The sequence below is a fragment of the Xenopus tropicalis genome, chromosome 1 (assembly GCF_000004195.4).
Source record: "Xenopus tropicalis strain Nigerian chromosome 1, UCB_Xtro_10.0, whole genome shotgun sequence".
Taxonomy (NCBI): Eukaryota; Metazoa; Chordata; class Amphibia; order Anura; family Pipidae; genus Xenopus; species Xenopus tropicalis.
In genome coordinates, this window is record NC_030677.2 from 53,326,593 (window position 1) to 53,348,958 (window position 22,366).

Sequence of the window (22,366 nt, forward strand, 5' to 3'; positions counted from 1 at the left end):
ATGTGTCGGACCTCCTGGTCCTTTTTTTAAGCTAACAAAGAATCTTTGTTAGCTTGAGAAAGGACCAGGAGGTCCAAAACATTTCTCTGTCTATCTCATATGTGAAATAAAGGCAGTTTTATGAATATGAAATGGGAGTGCTGCAATTTCGATAAACTTGGTCTTGGTATCAATAAAGTTACTAAAACTAACAACATTAAAGTTAATATGTTAGATCCAGTTTAGAGACCAGTTTATCCAAAAACAGCATAGGATAGAAGCATACTGTACATGTTGCATTGTTACCATAAAAATATACCAAAGCACTATGTTTTTGGAGGATTTTGTAAAGATGGGTATTAAAAAAGTAGACTGGTAACAAAAAAACTGTAAAGAATTGCCATAATTGGATTTACAACCTAAACAACCAACTTCACACATTTATAGACTGCAATGGTAAACCTTGGTTGTAAATGCTATATTTTTGTGATTTTGAATGCCCATTCATTGCCTTGATTTCTTTCCCAAGTTGCAGTTTGCAAATGCTACCAAACTGTAGCAGTCAATTTGCTCCACAGAAGGAAGCTCTTATAGGTAGCTAAGGGGCAGATTTACTAAAACTCTAACATTTATAATTTTTTTATATTTCTAAAAATTAATAAACTCATTTCCAAAAATGTCTGACATTCACTAAAAAGTCTGAACTGTAAAAGTACATGTGGGAAAAAGTTGTGAAACCTCGGTGTGAATTGTCAAATTGTTGCACAAAAAAACAGTGTTAAAAATCAGAAAACCTCTAAAGTTTTGAAGCCAAGAAGGATTCTCCAGGGAAGGGAAAAGGCATCTTTTATTGACTACATGATCTCAACAAGTTTTAACTGGGGAATTGGCAGATTCTGATTTTTAGCCATTTTGTTGCAGAGTAAATCTTGAAAAAGCCACAACTCTGCAATTCTTAGCACTAAAAAAATCAAAACCAGAAAAAAATGGCACCCCTTAAGTTAAATAAAAATGTTCTTCCTGTTGGCTAAAAATTCCTATGTTCAATTAAGAGATTTATTTCACCAGTGCCAATGAACCTTTTTCAATTATAACCCGACCACTATTCCTGATATTGAAACATATTTACATGGTATGGTACCAATGGATTGGAAGAAAGCAGATCTAGTTTCACTGCTTAAAAAGAATTACAATCACACTGGGGTAGTTAAATACTATTAAGTGTACAACAATGGATTATATTTTAAAGGAGAAGGAAAGTTAAAAATGAAGTAAGCTTTATCAGAAAGGTAAATACAGCCATAAGCACTCACAGAAAAGCTGAACTGAGTCCTCTATTAAAAGAAACACAGGATTAGGAATGTGTAATCTGAGCTACCAACAGCTACAGCTGCAGCAGGAAGCTAAGAAGACCAAGCTAAAATGGCAGCTGTTATCTTAAACAAACAGAGGGAGCTTTTAGGGCTCTTTACTTAGGTATGGTAAAGCTTTCTGCAAAAGAAATATAGTATTCTAGGTGGCACTAATGTGGCCAATCTATTGGCATATGAGTGTATAAGCACTTACATAGGTTTATGGTTCAAGATTGTAACCACTTGTGTTCCATATTTATGAAAACTGATCCATGAAAGGGTAAATATACACAAGAAATTGCCATGAGGAGTTAAAGTTTGCAGATTTTAGCAATAGATTCAGTATACCCTAGATCCCAAGGCGGATGCCTTGTCCTTTAGACAGTTTGTAGAAGGAGAAAATGTTATTTGATAAGATTTTTTTTACCACTTAAAATCCCTGTAGGACAAACTATTCCTTATCTGTAAGCCTGTAACATAAATAGTAATTGGGGTTAAAGACTAAGTTGGAAGTATGAGGTGGAAAGGGTAAAAATGAAGCCATAAAAATGAGATTATTTACCAGAAAACTAAGGAATATTTATATTTAGCTTGGGAAAAAAATAAATAAATATAAATTCAGCTCTTATTTTTCTACAACTGAAATGGGTATTTTCCCTTTAGAAGAATATATAGCTAAGCTAAATAAGCTATTTATTTTATCTCTCCATACTTCAGTGGAGGTATTACTGCCTTAGTTTGCAGTTCAAACCTTGCTTAAACAGACATTTTTTGGCAGGCTTGCCACAAGAATCCTTCCCGCCCTGCCTGACCTCCTGTTGTCGCCTAATGCCATTACACGAAGGCAGAAGTGGCACGTTGCCTCATACCTTTCATACAGAATTCAGAAATATTACTTATTAAAAGGTTTTCCCCTGCTTTCTCTTTGCCTTATGCTTCATTTCTCATTCCTTTGCTACATAAGTGTCAGAGATATGAAGGGTTATCAATAACTTATTGGGGGATATTTATATTTTAAAAAATTATGGCTTGTTGTACCTTCCTTTAATCCCATTAACAATGCATAGTTTTATTTTCTGACAAAGGTTAGTCATATTAACCTCAGTGCAGTAACTCATAGCAACCAGTCAGACAGCTACTTTTATTATTCTAATTGAAGTGTTTACATGTGTTAATGTCTGGTTGGGAGGTGTTGGTTACTGCTTACACCAGATTTACACCAGATAAGTTCATGAGCTTGCATGTATTTTGCAAATATATAGGATAATCCTGCTTTAATAGGAATTATTAATGTAGAGAACAAATGTACCTTAAAATACTCAATAGCATAGACACACGGGGGTCATTTATCAACACTGGACAAATTTTCCCGTGAGCAGTAGCCTTGGCAACCAATGTGCATTCACTGTTCCACCTGCTGATTGGTGGCTATGGTTTACTGCCCACAGGAAATATTGCCCAGTACTAATACATGAGCCTGAAGGTGATTTAACATGGTAAATATTAGTTTGTCTGTCTAAACTGTAATTCTTGCTCCAAGTGAACTTTCAGAGACATCCAAGTCACACATTAATAAAAATAACCAAGACCCAACTTTTAAGTCACAAAACTGTCATTACTACTTTGTAGCAGTAATTTATAGTAAAGAGTATGTCTGCCCCTTTACTATGTAGCTGCTCTAAAGATCTGAATGTAACTCTCCCACCAATACCACCTCACTGCATATTCAACACATCCAATTTGAAGTAATATCCAGATGGATTTCATGGCCCTAAAGAGACACCCTCTGGGCAGGCTCTGAAGCAGAATGTACTTAAGTAAATGAAAGATGCTCAAAAATATGAAAAAAAAAACCCACCGCTCTTATTAATAAGCATGTGTCAGATATATATATATATATATATATATAGAAGAAAGCACATGAAGTGGGGAATATTACAATATTCATCACAATCCTGTAACATACAGAATTCATTCACTGAAATGAATCGAGATTAACCTCCACCATCCCACTCCATTCTATTTATTATCTATCTGAACATAATTTGTGCACATGCATTATATATAACAGTTGTAGGCATTTATATGCAGAAGTGAAAAGTGTAATGTTTTAAATGTAGTGTTACTGCTCACAATCTGTAGTCTATAATTAACAATTGAATGTGCTGAATATGTGCTTATCTTGTGCTGTCTGAAACCTTATTCTCTATAATGAATAAATAAAACATGGCGAATTCACATTGTACAGGGTTGCCCACTGCCCAGTCCATATTTTGACCAAGTAATAAATCAGCCTTTGTAACACCAAAACTGACAATATATATGTAGGTGTTAATGTAATCCAAAACATTGATCACAGTACAACCTTTTTCATTTTTCTAAAACCCTGGGTGTGCTGCATTTCTTGTTTTGTGCCTATGCTTTGCTATGTCACAGCACCCAAGTTATTGTTTCCTTAGGTGAGTGTCCTCTGAACTTTGCTTAATATAGATATATATAGTTAACTGGTAGCTGGTAGTCATTGAAGGGGGAATATTTTCCCCAGCGTTAAATACTTTTCCCTTTTGTGCACTAGTACTTATAGGTAGGAGTGGCTTGCTAGGTATATAATTAGCACATGTGACCTCCTTGATCTGAAGGTGTAGGGATAGGGGACATAGTTCCCAATGCCATGATAGAGAAAGAAAATAGTACAGGGTGACAGCAATAGTGAGAGCCAGACAGGCATAGGAATCTGATGTGTGTCTTTATCCTGTTTTGCTTTTTCTATTTTGTTTTTTAACCAGAAAATTAGGTGGGCACCATACAGTGTTAAAAGATTCACTTTATTTTAATGCGACTATTGTAGCCACTAATGTGCTTTAAATACATTCAAAATCAAACATTGCTCTCTTGTATTCTGACTTGACAATTCTTTCATTTCGGGTGCTCTGAAATAAGGGTCTATTTTCCAGCTCCAACACACCGGAGTCACCCGAGGGGACCTGTGATGTGGAACTGCAGTTGGTTCCAAGCAGAGGAACACACTTCAGGCTCCATACACAACTGCATATTTGTAAGTATAAAAGCATTAAAGTTTGTCATTTAAACTTTTTACACACTGTGGCACTTGTTTCTTTCTCTGCTTCTAGATATGGTTAAGGTGTCCTCCCACACTGGAAGGCAACAACACTACAGTGGAATCCCACTGGTGTTAGGAGCAAATATAAGTATTTAATTTTTAAAGAGTTTTTTGCTACAAAAATGCTTCTCAGCTGTGTCACTGTTTGTACCAGTTATGTGCCTGTGTTTCTTCCCATAACGAAAAACAGAATCTCTAAATATAAAATCTACACAGCTTCTGTGTTAGAAGCTTCATGGAAATGTATATTTATATTTTAATTAGACAATGAAAATTGTTCCAAATCATAATGCTGATATTTTGTTATTTCCTTGTAAAATTATTTTCCAAACAGAACATATTAATGGTTGGGGAAAGGATGCAGATGGAATAATGTAACAGAATTATTCATCCCCCACCATCTGACTCATACTCCCTCTGTAGTTGCCTTTCCATGTTAGAGAATTATTCATATGCTCCCCTGTTCTCCAAAGATGTGGAGGCTGTTTAATGTGTGCTGCTGAAAGGTTGGGATCTGAGTGGGAGTATAATGTACTTTGTATCTATACTGCAGTGAACTATTTCAATACAAAACATGTTTTATGAAAAGTATTGATGCTTCAGTATCTATCTATCTATCTATCTATCTATCTATCTATCTATCTATCTATCTATCAATCAATCTATCTATCTATCTATCTATCTATCTATCTATCTATCTATCTATCTATCTATCTATTATCTATCTATCTATCTATCATCTATCTATCTATCAATCAATCTATCTATCTATTTTTCTATCTAAGTAGATATGTGTTTGTATATGACAAGAATGAATTAAACAGTGTTGTGTTTCCGAACTATCAATGTAAATATTTTAATACCATTTATTGATACTGTCCATTAATGAAAACAAAATGCATTTTCTGTGTCATTCAAATAAAAAAAGGGTTGCTGTTGCACTCTTCTCCTCTCCTGCCCTGACTCTAATCTGGTTGGCTTGTGTACATAGACAACTGTGTAAGCATTAATTTGACTGGACGGCATGTTTCTAGTGGCTTAGAAAAAAAATCTATATAGGAAATACTGCCCTATTGTGACATAAATCTTGTGAGTCTTCAGTTTAATGCCAATACGAGATTGGGTTGCTGTCCTTTGCAAGGAAGATGAAGTGATGAATTAAGTGATTTACTATATGAAAATGTAACCCAACTAAGGTTTTTCCCTTTAATATATAGGGGAAATATATTTTGGGTGGAATGAAACCTTATTTAAAGAGAATTTAATTATCAAAGAAATAACAGGCACAAACTCTTACCCTAAAAAACTCCTTGGTTGACCCTGAATCCAATGTTCCATATGCAATTTCCGTTTGTTTTGAAAGATCCTCAGCACTTTCAATAGGAGAGACCATCCGTTCAACAGTAAGGAAGGCAGCTAAGTTAGCCGTGTAGGATGAAATTATAATCAGGGTAAAGAACCACCACACACCTCCAACAATGCGACCGGACAGAGATCTAATAACAAGTATGAAACACATTTTTTAAATAAAGTGATGAGTTGTTGAAGTTATACCTGGTGTGTTTTATATATATAACATTTTTCATTCTATAAACATCACGCAGAGTTTTCTAAGAATTTTTAAACCTTTTTAAGGTTTTGCTTAAGTATTCAAGAAGGTTAAAGTTTTAACATTTATATATAAATATTTTACTATTTTACTTACAACGAGCACTGCATTCGTGCTTAAGATTTTATAAGTGCAATTGTATCTTTATTTACTTTTCTCATTATGTATGAGGCAAAGGCTTGTTACACATAGTCAAACAGCAAATTGGCCTAAACTGGCCAAACGTCTGCTGTATGTGAGCATAAAATAAGCTTATATTCAGAAACCACATAATTGGTCATTGGCACAATTGGCTAAATGCCTATTCACCTCTGTGATGCATTTGTCTGACCTGGTTCTACTGTGGGATTAAATCATATTAAATCACACTGTTTTCTGAAGCCATGATCAGTCAATTTAATGTCCCTTTAAGCTAAACAAGTAAAATTCAAAGTCGACATATTAAAAAATGTAAAGTCAACATATTTATATAACTATGACACCATGAGGCTATACATATACAATATAAAAGCACATAAATGTATTTTGTCGACCATTTACCTTTATCGTTACATCCCAGCTGTAATAGTGTTGCTAATATTTGTTATATTTATACGTTGTTTAATGCTGCTCACCAGAAACTAAGATAACCAGCGTCTATTCACTATCAATTGTGGTTAATGCATGTGCTTTATTTTAAATCAATGTTCATAACTCAGGTTTATCGTCTTTAGTGTAATCTTCGATCTATGGCAACCATGCAGTGATGGTCAGTCTGCACAGTTATAGTAAAACTGCATAAATAATAGCAGTGCTGAATGTATCTTATTCTCATAGGTTGAATTTCTTGGTATCTGATAAATGTGCCTCTTCATTTTCATTTTCTTTATATTGGCTATCGGGTTATTTTTTCTGTCACCCCAATCACCTCTAATCGCTTTCCTATAATATAAGGACCCAGCAGTAACTTATATTACAGGATATCCTAACACTAAGGCCACACCCAACAATGGGAGAATGAAAGCTTCCAGAAGTTTTGTGCGGTGCTCCCCTATGAGTGGTAGCCTAGCCATAGAAAATAGCATCTTATTCATTGCTTGGTGGGGAAAATGCTGAGTTTGTACTGCCAGCTATATTTTAATGGCAAATAGAATTAGATAAGAGTTAGATTTAAGTCATCGACTTAAGTGTCTTGAGCTGACCCTAGTAATGATATACAGTAGCAGGGTTTCAGTGCCCATAACAGAAGCTAGTTACAGCAGATAGGGCAACAATGGCTAATATATTCATTTTCAGTCATGTTCATTTATACATTATTTTGTTTACCAAACAGGTGGCACAGAGAAGGTTATTTTCTCAGCCCATTATTCTTACACCTACATTATGTACAATTAAAATGGTAATCTAAGAAATGAGAATGTATATGTGAATAAACTATGTCTGGATAAGTAATATTCATTTATCCCTTGCATTGATATCTCAATCAGATCACAGAGCCTTGAGCTGTGAGGAGCCCCATCTTGTGCTGACTGGTCAATGATTCATATTGAATGGTCAATGATTTCATATTGGCTCCTTCTCTAGCTGCTTACACTTTGTAATAGAAACAAAAAGGATTTAGACTTGCATTCCAAATTGTAGTGCTACTGTTTTGCATTATTATTATTATTCATTTAATTAGCAGGTGGAAACAAGTTTGTGTAAACATTGTAGAAATCTGTCAACTAAACTGATTTTGACGGTAACAAGTTATCAAAAAAATGTCTATATATCATGCGACTCAGGTTTGGAAATGTATAATGCAACAGACAACCTGCTTTTTAGTGTATATCACCAACGTCTTGCTTTTACTAGAAAATGATTGGTGGGTCTCCCTTTATTCCATAAGGCCCAAGCTTAGAATTATATACTCAAGCACAAAACCAAGGGGTGGAACAATGAGTCCAACAAAGCCTTATGTACATTCCCAAGAACTATAACTGCAAGGCACTTGGAGCATTCTTACAGTGAATAGTCAGATATGCCTAAAATGACATACACACCCAGCCCAACAGATATACCTGAAGGAGAAAAACGATTTACTTTCACTTAGGAATTACCTATAAAAGATGAGCAGACCTATAAATGTCACTGCAAGTACTGGTGGAATAAAAGACAATGGAAGAAGTATTTCCTTCCACCCATCACCTACAATATATTCAAGATAAATAGACCACACCTGAAAGAACCAAAACACTAAAAAGGAAAACCCAGAATACTATCCCTATTCCTGAGACATGTAAAAAATTTACACTAATTGATTTATCAGCTAATGAGGAAGTGTCTCCTCAAAATTTTCCAGGTACCATCTGATCTCATCCCTTCACAAGTGGTGTAAACTTACTACTGCAATTATTCCATTTACATTCATTTATGTTTTAAAAGGATTCTGAAATATTAGCAGTTTCATGCTACTAGGCATGCTTCAGCTTAAAGGATAACTATATCCCCAAACAATGTAGGTCTATAAAAATATATACAAATATATCACATAAAACAGCTCATATGAAAACCCTGTTTTAACTAAATAAACCATATAATTATATTTTTTAGTAGTATGTATCATTGAGTAATCCTAAATAGAAAACTGCCATTTTAAGTACTAAGGGCCGCCCCCTTGGATCATATGATTTACAGTGCGTACAAACAAATCAAGGGCACACATACATGTTAGGTCACATCAGCCAATGAATGGACAGAGCTCCCACACTTCTTCCTGTTACAGTTACAGCGGCATTATTTCTGGTCATGTGATCTCTAAAGGGGGCACACAGCCCATCACTAAATGGTGGCTCAAGGGGAAAGGGCAATATTTACTGATATATATATATATATAATATATATATTCCAGTTCCATAAGATTCTTTAATAGGCTGCCAAATATGATATAAACTATCTGTTGGTTAAGTATTAATTCTGGGGCTACAGTTTTTCTTCAACAGCCAAGAGTGTCAGTAACTCTGACTGTCCCTGCACTTTCTAAGCACTTCCCAGATTCAGTTAATCCTAGGGTTGCTGGTTCTTATATGAGCCAAAAGTTTTCAAGTTTGGTATTAGACGTTTGCCAATATCACAACACAGAACACAGAAAATGTAAATTGTAAAAGTACTAAGACTAAGGGGCACATTTACTAACCCACGAACGGGCCGAATGCGTCCGATTGCGTTTTTTTTGTAATGATCGGTATTTTGCGATTTTTTCGGAAATTATCACGACTTTTTCGTAACCAATACGATTTGCGCGAAAAAACGCAAGTTTTTCGTAGCCATTTCGAAAGTTGCGCAAAATCTGGCAATTTTTTTCGTAGCGTTAAAACTTGCGCAAAAAGTTGCGATTTTTTCGAAGTTTTAATGCTACGAAAAAGGCGCGACTTTTCGCGCAAGTTTTAACGCTGCGAAAAACCGCCAGATTTTGCGCAACTTTCGGAATGGCTATGAAAAACTCGCGTTTTTTAGCGCAAGTCGTAATGGCTACGAAAAACTCGCGTTTTTTCGCGCAAATTGTATTGGTAACGAAAAAGTCGCGATAATTTCCGAAAAGTCATAAAGGCGCCGAAAAAAATCGCAAAAAATACGAAAAAGTCGCAAAATGTTCGTTTTCCAATCGGAATTTTTCCAATTCGGATTCGAATTCGTGTCTTAGTAAATCAGCCCCTAAGTTTACATCAATTATTTTTTGGATTTAGATCCCCATTAAGAAGCTCAGTTGTGAGTGGAGCAATCTGTGGTTTTTCTGCAGCAGCATGCAAGGTGTTAGTAGAAGCATGTGGTCACAGATATTGCTTATCCCTATTTACAGGCAATCAGCATGGTTTTCATAAGGCCACTCATTCCACATGTATAGTTCTATGAGAAGACAAGTTGTAAACCTGATCAGAAATATGCACAGATTGAAAATGTGATGAATCAGGCACAATGCAGTATATACACTTGGGTAGACTTCTCACAGAGAGAGAAAGATGGGTGTCTTTTTTAACACCAAAGTTCTAACTAGGCCAAATAATACATTAGACATTAGTATCTCAGGATTCTAGAATCTAGAATACTTTCCCAACATACCCCATGTTAGATATGTCCCTGAAAAACTTATAGGACATCATTTTAAATTTGATGAATCATATAATTAAAGAAAGCAATTTGTATATAGATTTAATTGGTTTTCTGCTAATGGGCCAAACCATTCATGTTTTTTGTTTGCCCACACATTTAAAGACCAAATGATGGGTGATGATTGGGATTGCTCACAGTGTGCCATATACCTACACTCATCTCACCAGATCTGAAACAGGGATAACTGCTTCTGAACATTCCTTGTACAGGTATGGGACCCGTTATCCAGAATGCTCGGGACCTGGGGTATTCCGGATAAGGGGTCTTTCCGTAATTTGGATCTCCCACCTCAAGTCTACTAAAAAAATAATTTAAAAAGTAATTAAATCCAATAGGATTGTTCTGCCCCCAATAAGGATTAATTATATCTTAGTTGGGATCAAGTACAAGGTACTGTTTTATTATTACAGAGAAAAAGGAAATCATTTATAAAAATTAGATTAACTTGCTTATAATGGAGTCTATGGGAGATGGCCTTTCCGTAATTCGGAACTTTCTGGATAATGGGTTTCCGGATAAGGGGTCCGATACCTGTAGTAGCTAAAAATTTGTGAAATGCCGAAAATGACATGCGTAAAAAAAATTATAATTTATTTTGCTGCCCGTCAATATTTTGATGCGCAACAATTTATTTGATGAGCACAACAATTTTTTTTGACGCATGCAACATGTTTTGTTGTTCAGCAATTTTTACACGATGAATAGCAAAACATGGAAATTCCCCACGAATCCACACCTACCAAAAACTCATCACTATTTCATAGACTTCAGTTGCATGCAATTTGTTAGGTTCAAAAAATGTAAGATGGCCTTAATGTTTGGTCAATGGCTGATATGAGCTGGTTTGTTCCTCCGAATGCCTTGCACTGAGCCTCATCCACATTAATAGACACAACCATTGTACTAGTGCTGATCAAAAGACAAATTACTTGCAAGCACTTAAAGAGTGATATTTTTTCCATATTCCTGCACCTACCATTTTCCTTGAAATAGTAAATAATGTTCTCCATCATAAACAGTTACAGCCTAGAGTGTCTATATTTCTTCTGTAATGCTCTAAAGCAAGTGGCCTGTAAATAATGAATTTCCTGTGCAAATGACTGGAATACAAAGTTGCAGGAAGTACTGATTCCATAGCTGTCCCACAGCGCGCTACCCTTTCTTCCCATTACAGTTTGTGTTGAATGTAAACTGTAAAATGGGAATATGCAGCAAAAACACGGTACGCCTCCAAGAAGGCATAAAATGACTGGAACCTTATGCATTTTGTAGTCTTCACATGGTGTATATACTTTCACTTGGACAAGCGGAGCTCAGCAGTACACCCGTCTTATTATCTCGCTACCTTGCTGTCACTGGGGCAGAAGTAAATGGAATACTTTGTCTAAGTCATTCTACGTGAACCTAATAAGTAAGTAATAACTGTCTCTTAAAAGCAGCGAATATATATCCACCATGAACTCCGCTCGACTAAAAATGCACAAAGCAGAAGAAAAGGAGTAACCAACCTTGGCGAAATATCGCATCCTTGCTGCATAAAGGCACCAAGGGAAAACCAGAGACTATTAAATATCCCAAACTCATTAGATGACTCGTTACTTTGTGTTTCTCTTCCATCTTCAAATTCCTCAGTATGCCACTCGTACGGACTAAATCTGCTCACCAGGAATAAAACTACACTGACCCCAATATAAGCAAATACAATGCACATCCAGATCTCATATGCTAAAGGATCAAGAAAAGAAAACACTCCAGGTTTTGACTTCTGAGGCTTCTTGATCATGATAGAGATTCCGAGGCTCATAAAAGGTTTGGAGAAGTCAATCACTTCTTCTCTCACTAATGTTATAGTCAGTGGAGCAATTGCAATGTCTGCTTTCTGTATTAAAAAACAAAACAGAAGGATTTTGTTATATAACACGGTTACTATGACATTTCCAATTTTTAGCCAGCTCACAACAAAATCAGTTTTTTTTAGTTTTTGGTTATGAAACATTATACATAATAGTAACAGTAAAAAAAATAAAGCAGTTTTTTATGATGGACAGTAAACTAATGAAGTTACATCAGTGTGTATTACTGTGCAAATCGCTTTATTATACACATATGGGATCCATATACCTGTTATGCAAATAGGTCTAAAATACCGCAGTGCCATTTCCTATATTGTCCTATATAAACAAGTTTTTATAATAATATGTATGAGTCAACATGAATACATGTTGCAAAAAATCCTCTACTTAATTTAGTAGCGCCTCAGATGATAGAAAGACCAGTTATCCGGCAACCCTTGATTCCGAGCACTCCAGATTATAGATCCCATACCTGTAAATGCAACAACAGCTACTTCCTTCTCCAATATCCTTTATTTTCGCAGTTTTTGTGTTTAGTGTGTTATTATTGATAATAAGAAAGATGGAATCACTTAGGGGGTTATTTATCATTGTTTGTATATCTTTTTCTGCTAATATTCATGAATTTAAATAGTTTAAAAAAACACAATTTTTTTTTATTATCTGAAAATCTCGCCGAAATGCAGAAATTCGCTGCAAATCCATGTCTGCCGAAAAAAATGTGCTCATCACTAAGTGATACCTTTATTTGCGTTGAATCATAATTTACTTGTGTGTTCTTTGTAAGTAGTACAGGTATCGGACCCCTTATCCGGAAACCCATTATCCAGAAAGCTCCGAATTACGGAAAGCCCGTCTCCCATAGACTCCATTATAAGCAAATAATTCAGAATTTTAAAACTGATTTCCTTTTTTTATGTAGAAATAAAACAGAACCTTGTAATTGATCCCAACTAAGATAGAAATAATCCTTATTGGATGCAAAACAATCCTATTGGGTTTAATTAATGTTTTATTAATTTTTTAGTAGACTTAAGGTATGGAGATCCAAATTACAGAAAGACCCCTTATCCGGAATACCCTTGGTCCCGAACATTCTGGATAATGGGTCCTATACCTGTACTAAAGTACTTGAGGAACAAAGGATGCCTTTTGGCAACAAATAAGATGCAATCTATTTAAAGGGGGAAGGTAATCACTAGTATATGTACTATAAAAAGCTAAGTAGAATAAGGTAGACTTACCCCATACACTAATTCTCCAACCATTCCATTCCAGATTTTTGTTTCTGCATCTCTGGCTCCATACTTGCCATCGGCAACGATTGTTAATTTGTATTTAAAGCCACAATGCCTAGCGATTTCAGCTGCCAAATCAACACAGTATCCTTCATAGCGGTCATTTCCTTCAAACTGGTCTGCATTTTTCTTAAACATCACATATGGAGCTTCCTAAAAATAACCCAGTTTGTTATCCAGAATTTGTTAGTTCACATACATTTAACACACATTTAAAAAAAAAAAAAAAAAAAAATCAGTGTTTTATATCAGTGTTTACAAGAATTACTTTATTTACTGGCTCACATTATGTGAGCTTCCACTTTAAAGACATCAGGATTCTCCCATTGTTAATGAGGCTTGGGGGGGGGGGTTGCATGTCCTTTAAGTGGTGCACTTTCATATAATGACAACAAATATTCTACAATGAAGGCAATAATGCAGCTCCTTACCAATATCGTAGTTACTATAACCGTTTTGTTTTCAAGACCCATAGAATCATTTGCAGACAGAACATCTGTAACAGTAACAACCATTTTGTCGACTTCACTCCAGTAACCAATCTGCCAAATGAAAGTGATGAACAGAATATAATGTAGACAAGTGACAACCTGGATTCACAAGAAACTTCTTCAAGGATTGTTATCTGTCTTCAATAAATGTAAACATTCGAAAATTTGATCTGAGAAAATCTCCAAGAGGACTACAATTTTTCCACTTTTAACATTTTTTTTTTGCACTTTTACAATTTTTACACTTTGGTTCCATCTTTTTGCTCTTTGCACATTGCCTGTATGCTGTGCTCTTCCTTTATATTGTTTTAGGCTTCTGTCCTGTTTATTTTACATTTCGGTGAGCTGACACACTTTTCCATGGTTTCAGTCAGGATGTGCCATGGAGAGGGTTGGAAAATGAATTCTAGGGAGTATAGATTGTTTTAAAACTAGATCAGTGGTTTCCAGATTTCAGAACAGCCCTGCATAGAGTAACCACTCTTCTTTGAGAACCGATTGAAACCAAGTATGAAAGTGCTAGAAAGATTAAAAAAAAAAGTGATCGATCGAATAGAACAAAGTGTGTACTGTAAAATAAATATACAAATGTTTAGATGCAAAACTTTGTGCCTGCTTTGGAGCACTGTCTGTTGTTTCTTTCAAACATCTTATTTATAGAAAGAAAAGTTGCACACACATATATATATATACAGTATATACCCTAAATACAAGGAGTTAAATCCTCTTCCATATCAAAAGCCAGCTCACAAAGCCTTTGCATTCTTGCTGTTTGTTTGATAGTGTTAATTAATTCATATATAGAAGCAAGGCAAAATCACCCCTACTATAAGCTGAGATGAAAAGGACATGCTTGGTTACTTTAAAAGTGAAATTTCCCCTGATAAACTGGAATTTTAGCATTTCTAGTGCAGAGAAAATAATTGAAATCTGTGCACTAAAAATATCCCCCTGGTCTAAACTCAGGAGGCACAAGTACAGGCAGGAAGGGGAGGAGAATGGCATTGCGTCTGTTTCCTCAGGGGCATACGGGCCAGAAAACACCTGCTGCAAGTCTGCTGCAAATACTAAAACTAGGCTAAGGGGAATAAAAATATTAGATAAATATCTCAGTCTAAATGTTCAGTTACAAAGTGGGTTTTGGTGCAGCTGCATCTATACAACAGATGGTAAATACAGGGCCCATCTGGAGGCAGTGTGCAAATGGGAAAACATGGAGTTTTTGTCTGATTTTTGCACCCTGACCCACAGTAAGTAAATAAGCCCTCTATTTGCCATATTTACATATTAACCTCAGATATAATTGCACTTAGTTTCTCAATTCCTCAATGTCAGACCAGTCACTCGCTTTCCTATGGATAAGCCTGTCAACATGGAACTGTACCGCTTGTATCTGATATATTGAGTATAATATTTATGTTATAATACTTTTTGATTTTTTACATTTAATAACATGCAAAAGTAGTAGAAGTAGTTACAGTATAGAAACAATAGATAGAATGGCGTCAAGATGCTGAAACGCAAAGGTGAAGTTGTAATCAGGTTACCTTGCGAGGCCCATTGCTTTTTAGCTCCATAATGTTGATTGTATAATTGACTCTTTTACCATTCTGATCAAATTTTATGTTTCCACTCAGACCTTCTACCTGCACCTAATTGGAAAAAGACAAGCTTGGTATGTGATTATTTTAAGAATAATTCTCCATCAGCAACACTGAGGACTTGGCCCATTGGAAACAACATCAGTATCACTCACGTTACGCCGTATGGGTGCCTGTCAGACAATTACCTGCTTTAATGCTCTTTCAATTTCTACCCCATGTCCCCATGGAACTGCAGGATTGGCAAGACAATCTCCAGCATTGCCTCTTCTTGAAATTTCTATTCTCTGTTTGCGCAGATTGCGGAAAGCTTCTGTCATTACTTGGACAGCATCAAACGTCAGTGCGGAGGTGTACTGGAAACATAACGAAGAGTTAAACGTCAAGCAGTTGGTGTTGTTTATAAGCACAGGAATTTGGTTAAACTGCACATTCTATAATGTCTCTTGCCATGTGAGATTATTCACGCAAGTGTTACGTTTGCCCTGACCAGTACGTGCGGCTAAACTTTGTCTGTTTTACTGTATGAAGAATATGGGAAAAGCCATTTGTGATATTAGTTTTTAAAATGACCTACAATGTATATGTACGTCATTAAAAAGCCATCGTTTGTATCTATATGCTATATAAATAATAACAATAATGATAATAACAATACACACTTTTCTATTACGTTACGGGTTAAAAAATATAATGGAAATATTAGGGCCTGCTCCTTTAGTGTTTCCACTAGTATTGAAAATACTGAATGCAATTTCATTGTACAGCAAATGGTTCAGATCCTGTGCTGTGGGATAGATATAAAATGGCCTAAATGTGAATGTCTTTCTCTCTTGCTCACTGTAAGATGTGTATTAGTCTGACTCCATCACTTCTAATGATGATTTACAGGACACTCCGAGAGCTGACAATGCTAGTTACAGCACAATACAGAAACACAGAAACATTTTTATTGGCTACTTGGGATGCAAGGAGCACACAAGCTTCAGGACAGAAAGAGTCTAAAGATTGATTTAGTCATGTTTTAAGTTTTTTTTTTTACAAAGCTTTCTTTAGACAGGTTCAAACAGGGGTAAATACCCTTGGCTCTGCACCAACGGCCATGTAGTTGTACAATAACAGCTCATACACAGGTAGTATCCAGAAACCCATTATTTACAGGAAGGCCATCCCCCCATAGAGTCAACAAAAAAAAAAAACATATTTTTAATGTCTTTCCGCTCTGTACACTACTTTTGTGCACACCTTAGTCTCCAAGACAGGGAAACTTGGGGAGCAGAAGAAGAGTCTATTTCCCCAGTCTGAATCTGCAAAGGGGTCACTCAAATTTCATCCCTAACCCACCTGACCTAAAGGTAAACCCATGGGCCCTGCGGGTTGTGGCTCAACCTGCACATCACTACTTTCCAAGCACATGATACAGTGATTCAGTATAAGGGAAAGATTTAGGTGTAGTAGACAAAAGAAAGACAGCATTAAAAATTAATGTTTTAACATCGCTTACTATATGTGTGCTTTTATATAAATATATATATTTTTATTGGTTTGCAATATTTCCCATACCTATGACAAGGTGTAAAATTTTGATTTCTCTGTTAACTGTTCATGTACCTGTCAGGTTTAAAAGGAAAAAAAAATGCACACCAAGTCCCTACAGCCAATTTAGTGTCCAGCGCTTAAAGCATTTGCACAATAAAAATCATAAAGCAAATGTGATTTTATGATTTGTTTCCACACCAAAAGATTGAGGTTCTTATCAGAGGGACACTGATATGATTTGAAAGACATGAGCCGACATGGCAGCAACATGGGAGATCAGCAGATCAGGCTTCCCTTTCAGAGACCTAAATGTACACAACAATATAAGTATGGCCATGAAATGCAACATTACCAAAGAAATATTCATGGTGACAGTAAATAAACTAAAGTATAAATGCCATTTCTGCTGCTTATTATCCATGGTTATATTTTCAGCTTCTTTTTGAGCAGTAAAAAAGGGGAAATAACATCTATGTATTAGATCTATTTATTATTTTTTGCATTAATGGTATTTTTATACAAATGTGGGTAAGTAGACAATAAGAGTTCAGCAGAGAGAATAAAATGGATTTGTCTATTGTATTTAGTCATGAAGCGGATGTGCCATGTTTGTAGCTCTTATGAGAAGAAATAAAACCAGTGACACACTATAGCGAAATTTCTGAAAACGGTAAAATAATTGCGTTTACTAATAAATACGATTTGAAAAGAAATATCTTACAGAAACAAAAACATCTTTGTTTTATTGAATAATATATGAATAGGGCTCTATAGAAAAAATTGTGGGGCTAATTGGAAGGCCATTTAAGGTGAGATTTGATTTAAATGACAATATTATGTCCTGGATAAGCCTTGACCAATAGCAGGGGCCTATTTGTTGCCCTCTTAGATCAATTGTGCCCAAAAACTCTACTAGTGCATTTGTGCCCTAATAATTAAGGGCTAGATGCTGATAAACTACATTTTCAAAACCTTGATTCAGTAGAAACCCAGTAACATTATGACACAAGTATCTTTCAGATTCATTTGTCAGGTTTATTTTTGTGCTTCTCAAACAATTATTATTTACACTTATAAACCTAGACTGATTTGATTTGCATCACTTGAATCAAGCCGATTTGTTCATTTTCACTCAAGGCTCTCTTGCTTTTGTGTTAATGAGCTCCCTAGATCTTAGATATGTACAAAAAAAAAAGACAAATGCTCTTCTATATACAAATCAAAGTGGAATATACTGTATATATACTATTTTTATTTGCCTTACATCAGATTTATTATTCATAGCTTAGGTTTGGGCATATCACTGTGAGAAAATGAGATCTTAATATCGCTCACATTTTCTTGCACTTATGATTCCACAATTTTTTTTAATAAAAATTTTCCAGGTTTTAGGTGGCACGATTTTAATTTCTTTCAAAATAATTGTTGATTATAAAACAATGGTCATAGGTGGGAAGTGTAATTAAGATCTCTAGGGTAATGGCCTTATATACTATTGCAGCCTACGACAAAGACCTTCCTCGCACACCCTTAACTCCCCAAAATAAATTGAACTCCCGGTGCTCACTGCCAGAGGGATCGGCACCCTCCCAAAGTCCAGAATTGTCGAAAAATGCAATGGCACTCAGGGCAACAAACGGGACAAGCCCTTAAATTTAAGCTTTATTGCGGTAGTGCAACGTTTTGGGGCAAAATATCCCCTTTATTAAGCATATCAAGCATCACGCCGCACTTCTGCATTCATCCCGGTCCTCGGTCGATCACGACCGAAAAAAGTCTGGCAACTGAGTATTGTGAAAGAATTCCAACCAGTATGATGCTTTTTGATTGACCCTTTTTATCAAAAAAGTCAATAAAGTTATTAATGAATTGACACATTTATCAAACCTGGAACCAATCTCAGTTCGTCAGTGCTCACTGGTTCAAGGAGTCAATCAGCATCCATTGGGTAGTAGCGCTCGTCTCTCCAAATCCTTACTCCCTTACCCAAATCACATGTGGGGAAAAGATGTAGAAACATATTTTCTAGGCTTCAACTAATTTTTTCTGGGGTTGGGACTTTTTCTGCTTGAATATTTTCACAAATTCTCACTAGAATTTTGACATGCATTGTGTTTTGCCACTATTTTTTTTTATTGTTTAGTTAAATGAAACTGGTTGATTTTGGTTGTGATTTCAACTTTTTTTTAACTTTATACTAAAGCAATTACTATTTTAGAATGCAGAACAGTGCAATCTATCACTGCTAAAGTCATTGGCTGTATCACCATTTAAAGAGTGAAATACACCATCAACACTCTACTAATATCGTATCTCTCCCTGTATCAGGGTATAATAAAATACAAAACAAACTGTTTTGTATTTTGCACTAATATCAGTAGAACAGAGAAACGTGTATATTGGGTATATTTGCTCTTTAAAACCTGCATCATTTTTGCTGCTCAGGATTTCAGGAATGATTCACATTGCTGGTTGCTATAAAATGAAATATACTAAAATAGAAAGCACTCCATCATGTACTCTCAAACTGATTAAAAGTAGATGACAATGTAAAAAACGAATCTGTCATGAATGTATTGACTGAATCTTGATGCTTCAATGCACAAATATTTTTCCTGCATGAATCACATTCATTCTGGGAGCGTTTAGCACTTAGTAACCATATGGCAATAAAACTTGCCGTTTATTTCACATTAAGTACTAAATTATTTTAGAAATGTCAACTTATCAAGAATAATGATAGAAATAATATAACTACTATCAAATTGTTAACGGATTTTTTTTTACGCTCTACTTGCTGGACTTTTGATGGTGAATCAAGCACATTATGTTTATTTGACTAGGACTTGCAAAAATGATCATGAATTTCTCTTTTAGGGAAGTTTTTATAGGGAAATATAACCCCTCACAATAAATGAATGTAAAACTGTTCACAGTGCTCTGCTAAGCACTTTTACACTACATGAATAATTTTAGAAGATGAGGGAATGGTGACTTTTTTATTGGTCTTCTAAGCAGAACAACATCAAAAGAGTTCCCTCTCCTTCTTTTGATGTTTTATCCCCAACTGTAATCGCGGTTGGCAGAAGCGACCAGCAGGTGGCACTAGTGTTTCAATTTCATTTTGTTTGAGGTGTACAAATTTCTCGAAATCTAGAAAAAATATTGAATGCAAGTTGCAAAAGTGCTAAGAAGAGACTCTAGGTAATTTTACACTAAATTTGTTTTTAAGTTACACATTTACTTTTAACAATTTTAGATGGTTTCTAAGTATTTTTACAGGTTAATACTCATTAAAGCAAATGCAAGATTATTTGTTTGATTAAGTGTACAAGACTGATGGCAACTGCAAACTAAAGCTCCATTATCTAAAGGATGAAATCTTCAATAGTGATAAGTGAATTTTTTTCACCAGGCATGGATTTGCAGCAAATTTCCACATTTCGCCATTGGCGAATTGTTCTGCAAAACTTCAGAGAAAATTCACAGCGGAAAGATTCTTTGCACATCAAAAAAAGTCATGGTCAGGTCAAATTGTGTGCGGTTGTGTCGAAATGACCATGGTCGCCGCAAAAAAAAAAGACGCGAGGGACAAAAAATGCGTTTGGCGGATTTTTCATTGTTTCACAAATTTTCCTGTTGTTTCGCTAAGTTTTCAGCGACAGACAGATTTGCTCATCATTAATCTTCAACTTTGCTAAAGGTTAGAGATATCAAAACTGAAGTTTTCTGCCCCTTGAGGTGCATAGTAGAATATTCCAAGAGTCAGAACCTCTGTAACTCGGCACATTCTCTGTAAGGTAATGTAAGAGAGGCAGTGCTAGAAGAAGCACTTGAGGGCAGAGATCTAATTATCTTTATTAGGTGCCTACAAAAACAATGACATCTGAAGATATTGACCAAGTGCCTTTATTGTGGAATACTTTAATTTACCACATCTCATAAAATAAAGGTTTTGGCTTCTACCTCAGCACAGAAATGTCAAATTGCTCTCACTGTTTTACTTTATTTATTGCCATCTGCTGTCATTTCTACCAATTACAGAAGCTTTAATTACACTATTTCAGTAATTATTTTTTTTCCAGGCCATCTATGAGATGTACAGTATTGTATTTAATAGCAAATGTCAACCATAAGGTCAGACAGATGAGCGTGTATCCAAGGTTAATTTCTCCTACTTGAAGCAAGCTATTTAAAAGATACAATGACTGCGCTTGCTACAATTTGGTTTTAAATGAGAACTAAAGCCTGAAAAGCATATGGCTGGAAATCCTGTATTTTATATAATGAACCAGCTCAATGTTCAGCAAATCCTATAACAGCAAATATCAGCAAAGAATCAAGTGCATTCTGCACTGGAATTGATTAATAATTATTAAAGTAGAATCAGCTTCTAACTTTGTGCTTATGTATTGGGGATTTCTGAAGTTCCCAACAATTGCTTCTCAACAGTAGCCCAGGGCACACTGAGCATGTGCAGTGCAACTGACAGCATAGTATAGGAAGCATGACATTTCAAGTCATATTCTTTTTTAGTCTTTTGCTCTTCTTTAAACAGAGATATTGAGAATTTGCCAAGAAATCCAGCGCACACAGCCTGACAAACAAGGACAATGTATTCATTTTACCTCCCCAAGCACTTACAATGCATTGAAATTGTGTAAGACAGAAGGTAAATGCATTGCAGAACACTTAAGACAATTCGCTCAGGTATTACAGATAAAAGAACAACAGAAAATATGGTCATTATAGTAAGGCCAACAGCAGTTTAGAAACAAATCAATCAAATTAAGGCCAAGGATTGTAGACTGAAAGTCAGATATCTGCCCATTTCAAGACATGAAATTCATTACTAAAGGTCAGACAGTAATATCTAGCTAATAAATTGCTAAAAATCATTCTAAGACGCTGATTGTTTAAATATGAATGAACCTGTTGTCAGCATTTGATACAATACAATCCATCTATACATACAAATACACAGTATATAGACAGAGAAACCAGAAGAACACAGTTCAGACACAGGACAGAACTGCACTCATTTATATAAGGTTTGTTATTTGGAATTTACTTTAGGGTCCCACATCCTTTACCACCAATCCTGGTGGGAAGGGTTTTGGGCCGTTTATATGGAATAACCCACTCCTTTGGAACAATTTAGATTTGGGAGCAGGTCACAATACATAAAACCAGATACAGAGGGTTCCAGTACATCATTTCAGTCTAGAATTTTGTAATTCTATACAGATCACTAACTAATCAATATACATAGGATCAGTGGTGTAACTATGAGGGCCCCCCTACTAAATTTTTTCCCCAGGCCCCCACCCCACCTGGCTGAAATTGCAGACGACCTGTGATGCGGCAAAATCACAGATCACACATGCTGTGAAAA

At 35.5% G+C, this 22,366-nt stretch overlaps 1 protein-coding gene across 5 annotated transcripts in view; it reads right to left on the reverse strand.

The window, feature by feature from the left end:
- gria2 (glutamate receptor, ionotropic, AMPA 2) overlaps positions 1-22,366 on the reverse strand; it is a 79,340-nt gene that overhangs the window by 4,962 nt on the left and 52,012 nt on the right. For all 5 annotated transcript variants that reach the window (XR_004221074.1, XM_031896220.1, XM_031896223.1 and 2 more), the window contains 6 exon segments: positions 15,621-15,788; positions 15,379-15,483; positions 13,772-13,882; positions 13,287-13,493; positions 11,698-12,068; positions 5,750-5,948 (listed from right to left, as the gene is read on the reverse strand). Coding sequence is in view for 4 of the 5 variants with exons in the window: in XM_031896220.1 (XP_031752080.1) it covers positions 5,750-5,948; positions 11,698-12,068; positions 13,287-13,493; positions 13,772-13,882; positions 15,379-15,483; positions 15,621-15,788 (1,161 nt within the window). In the remaining variant the exon portion in view is untranslated.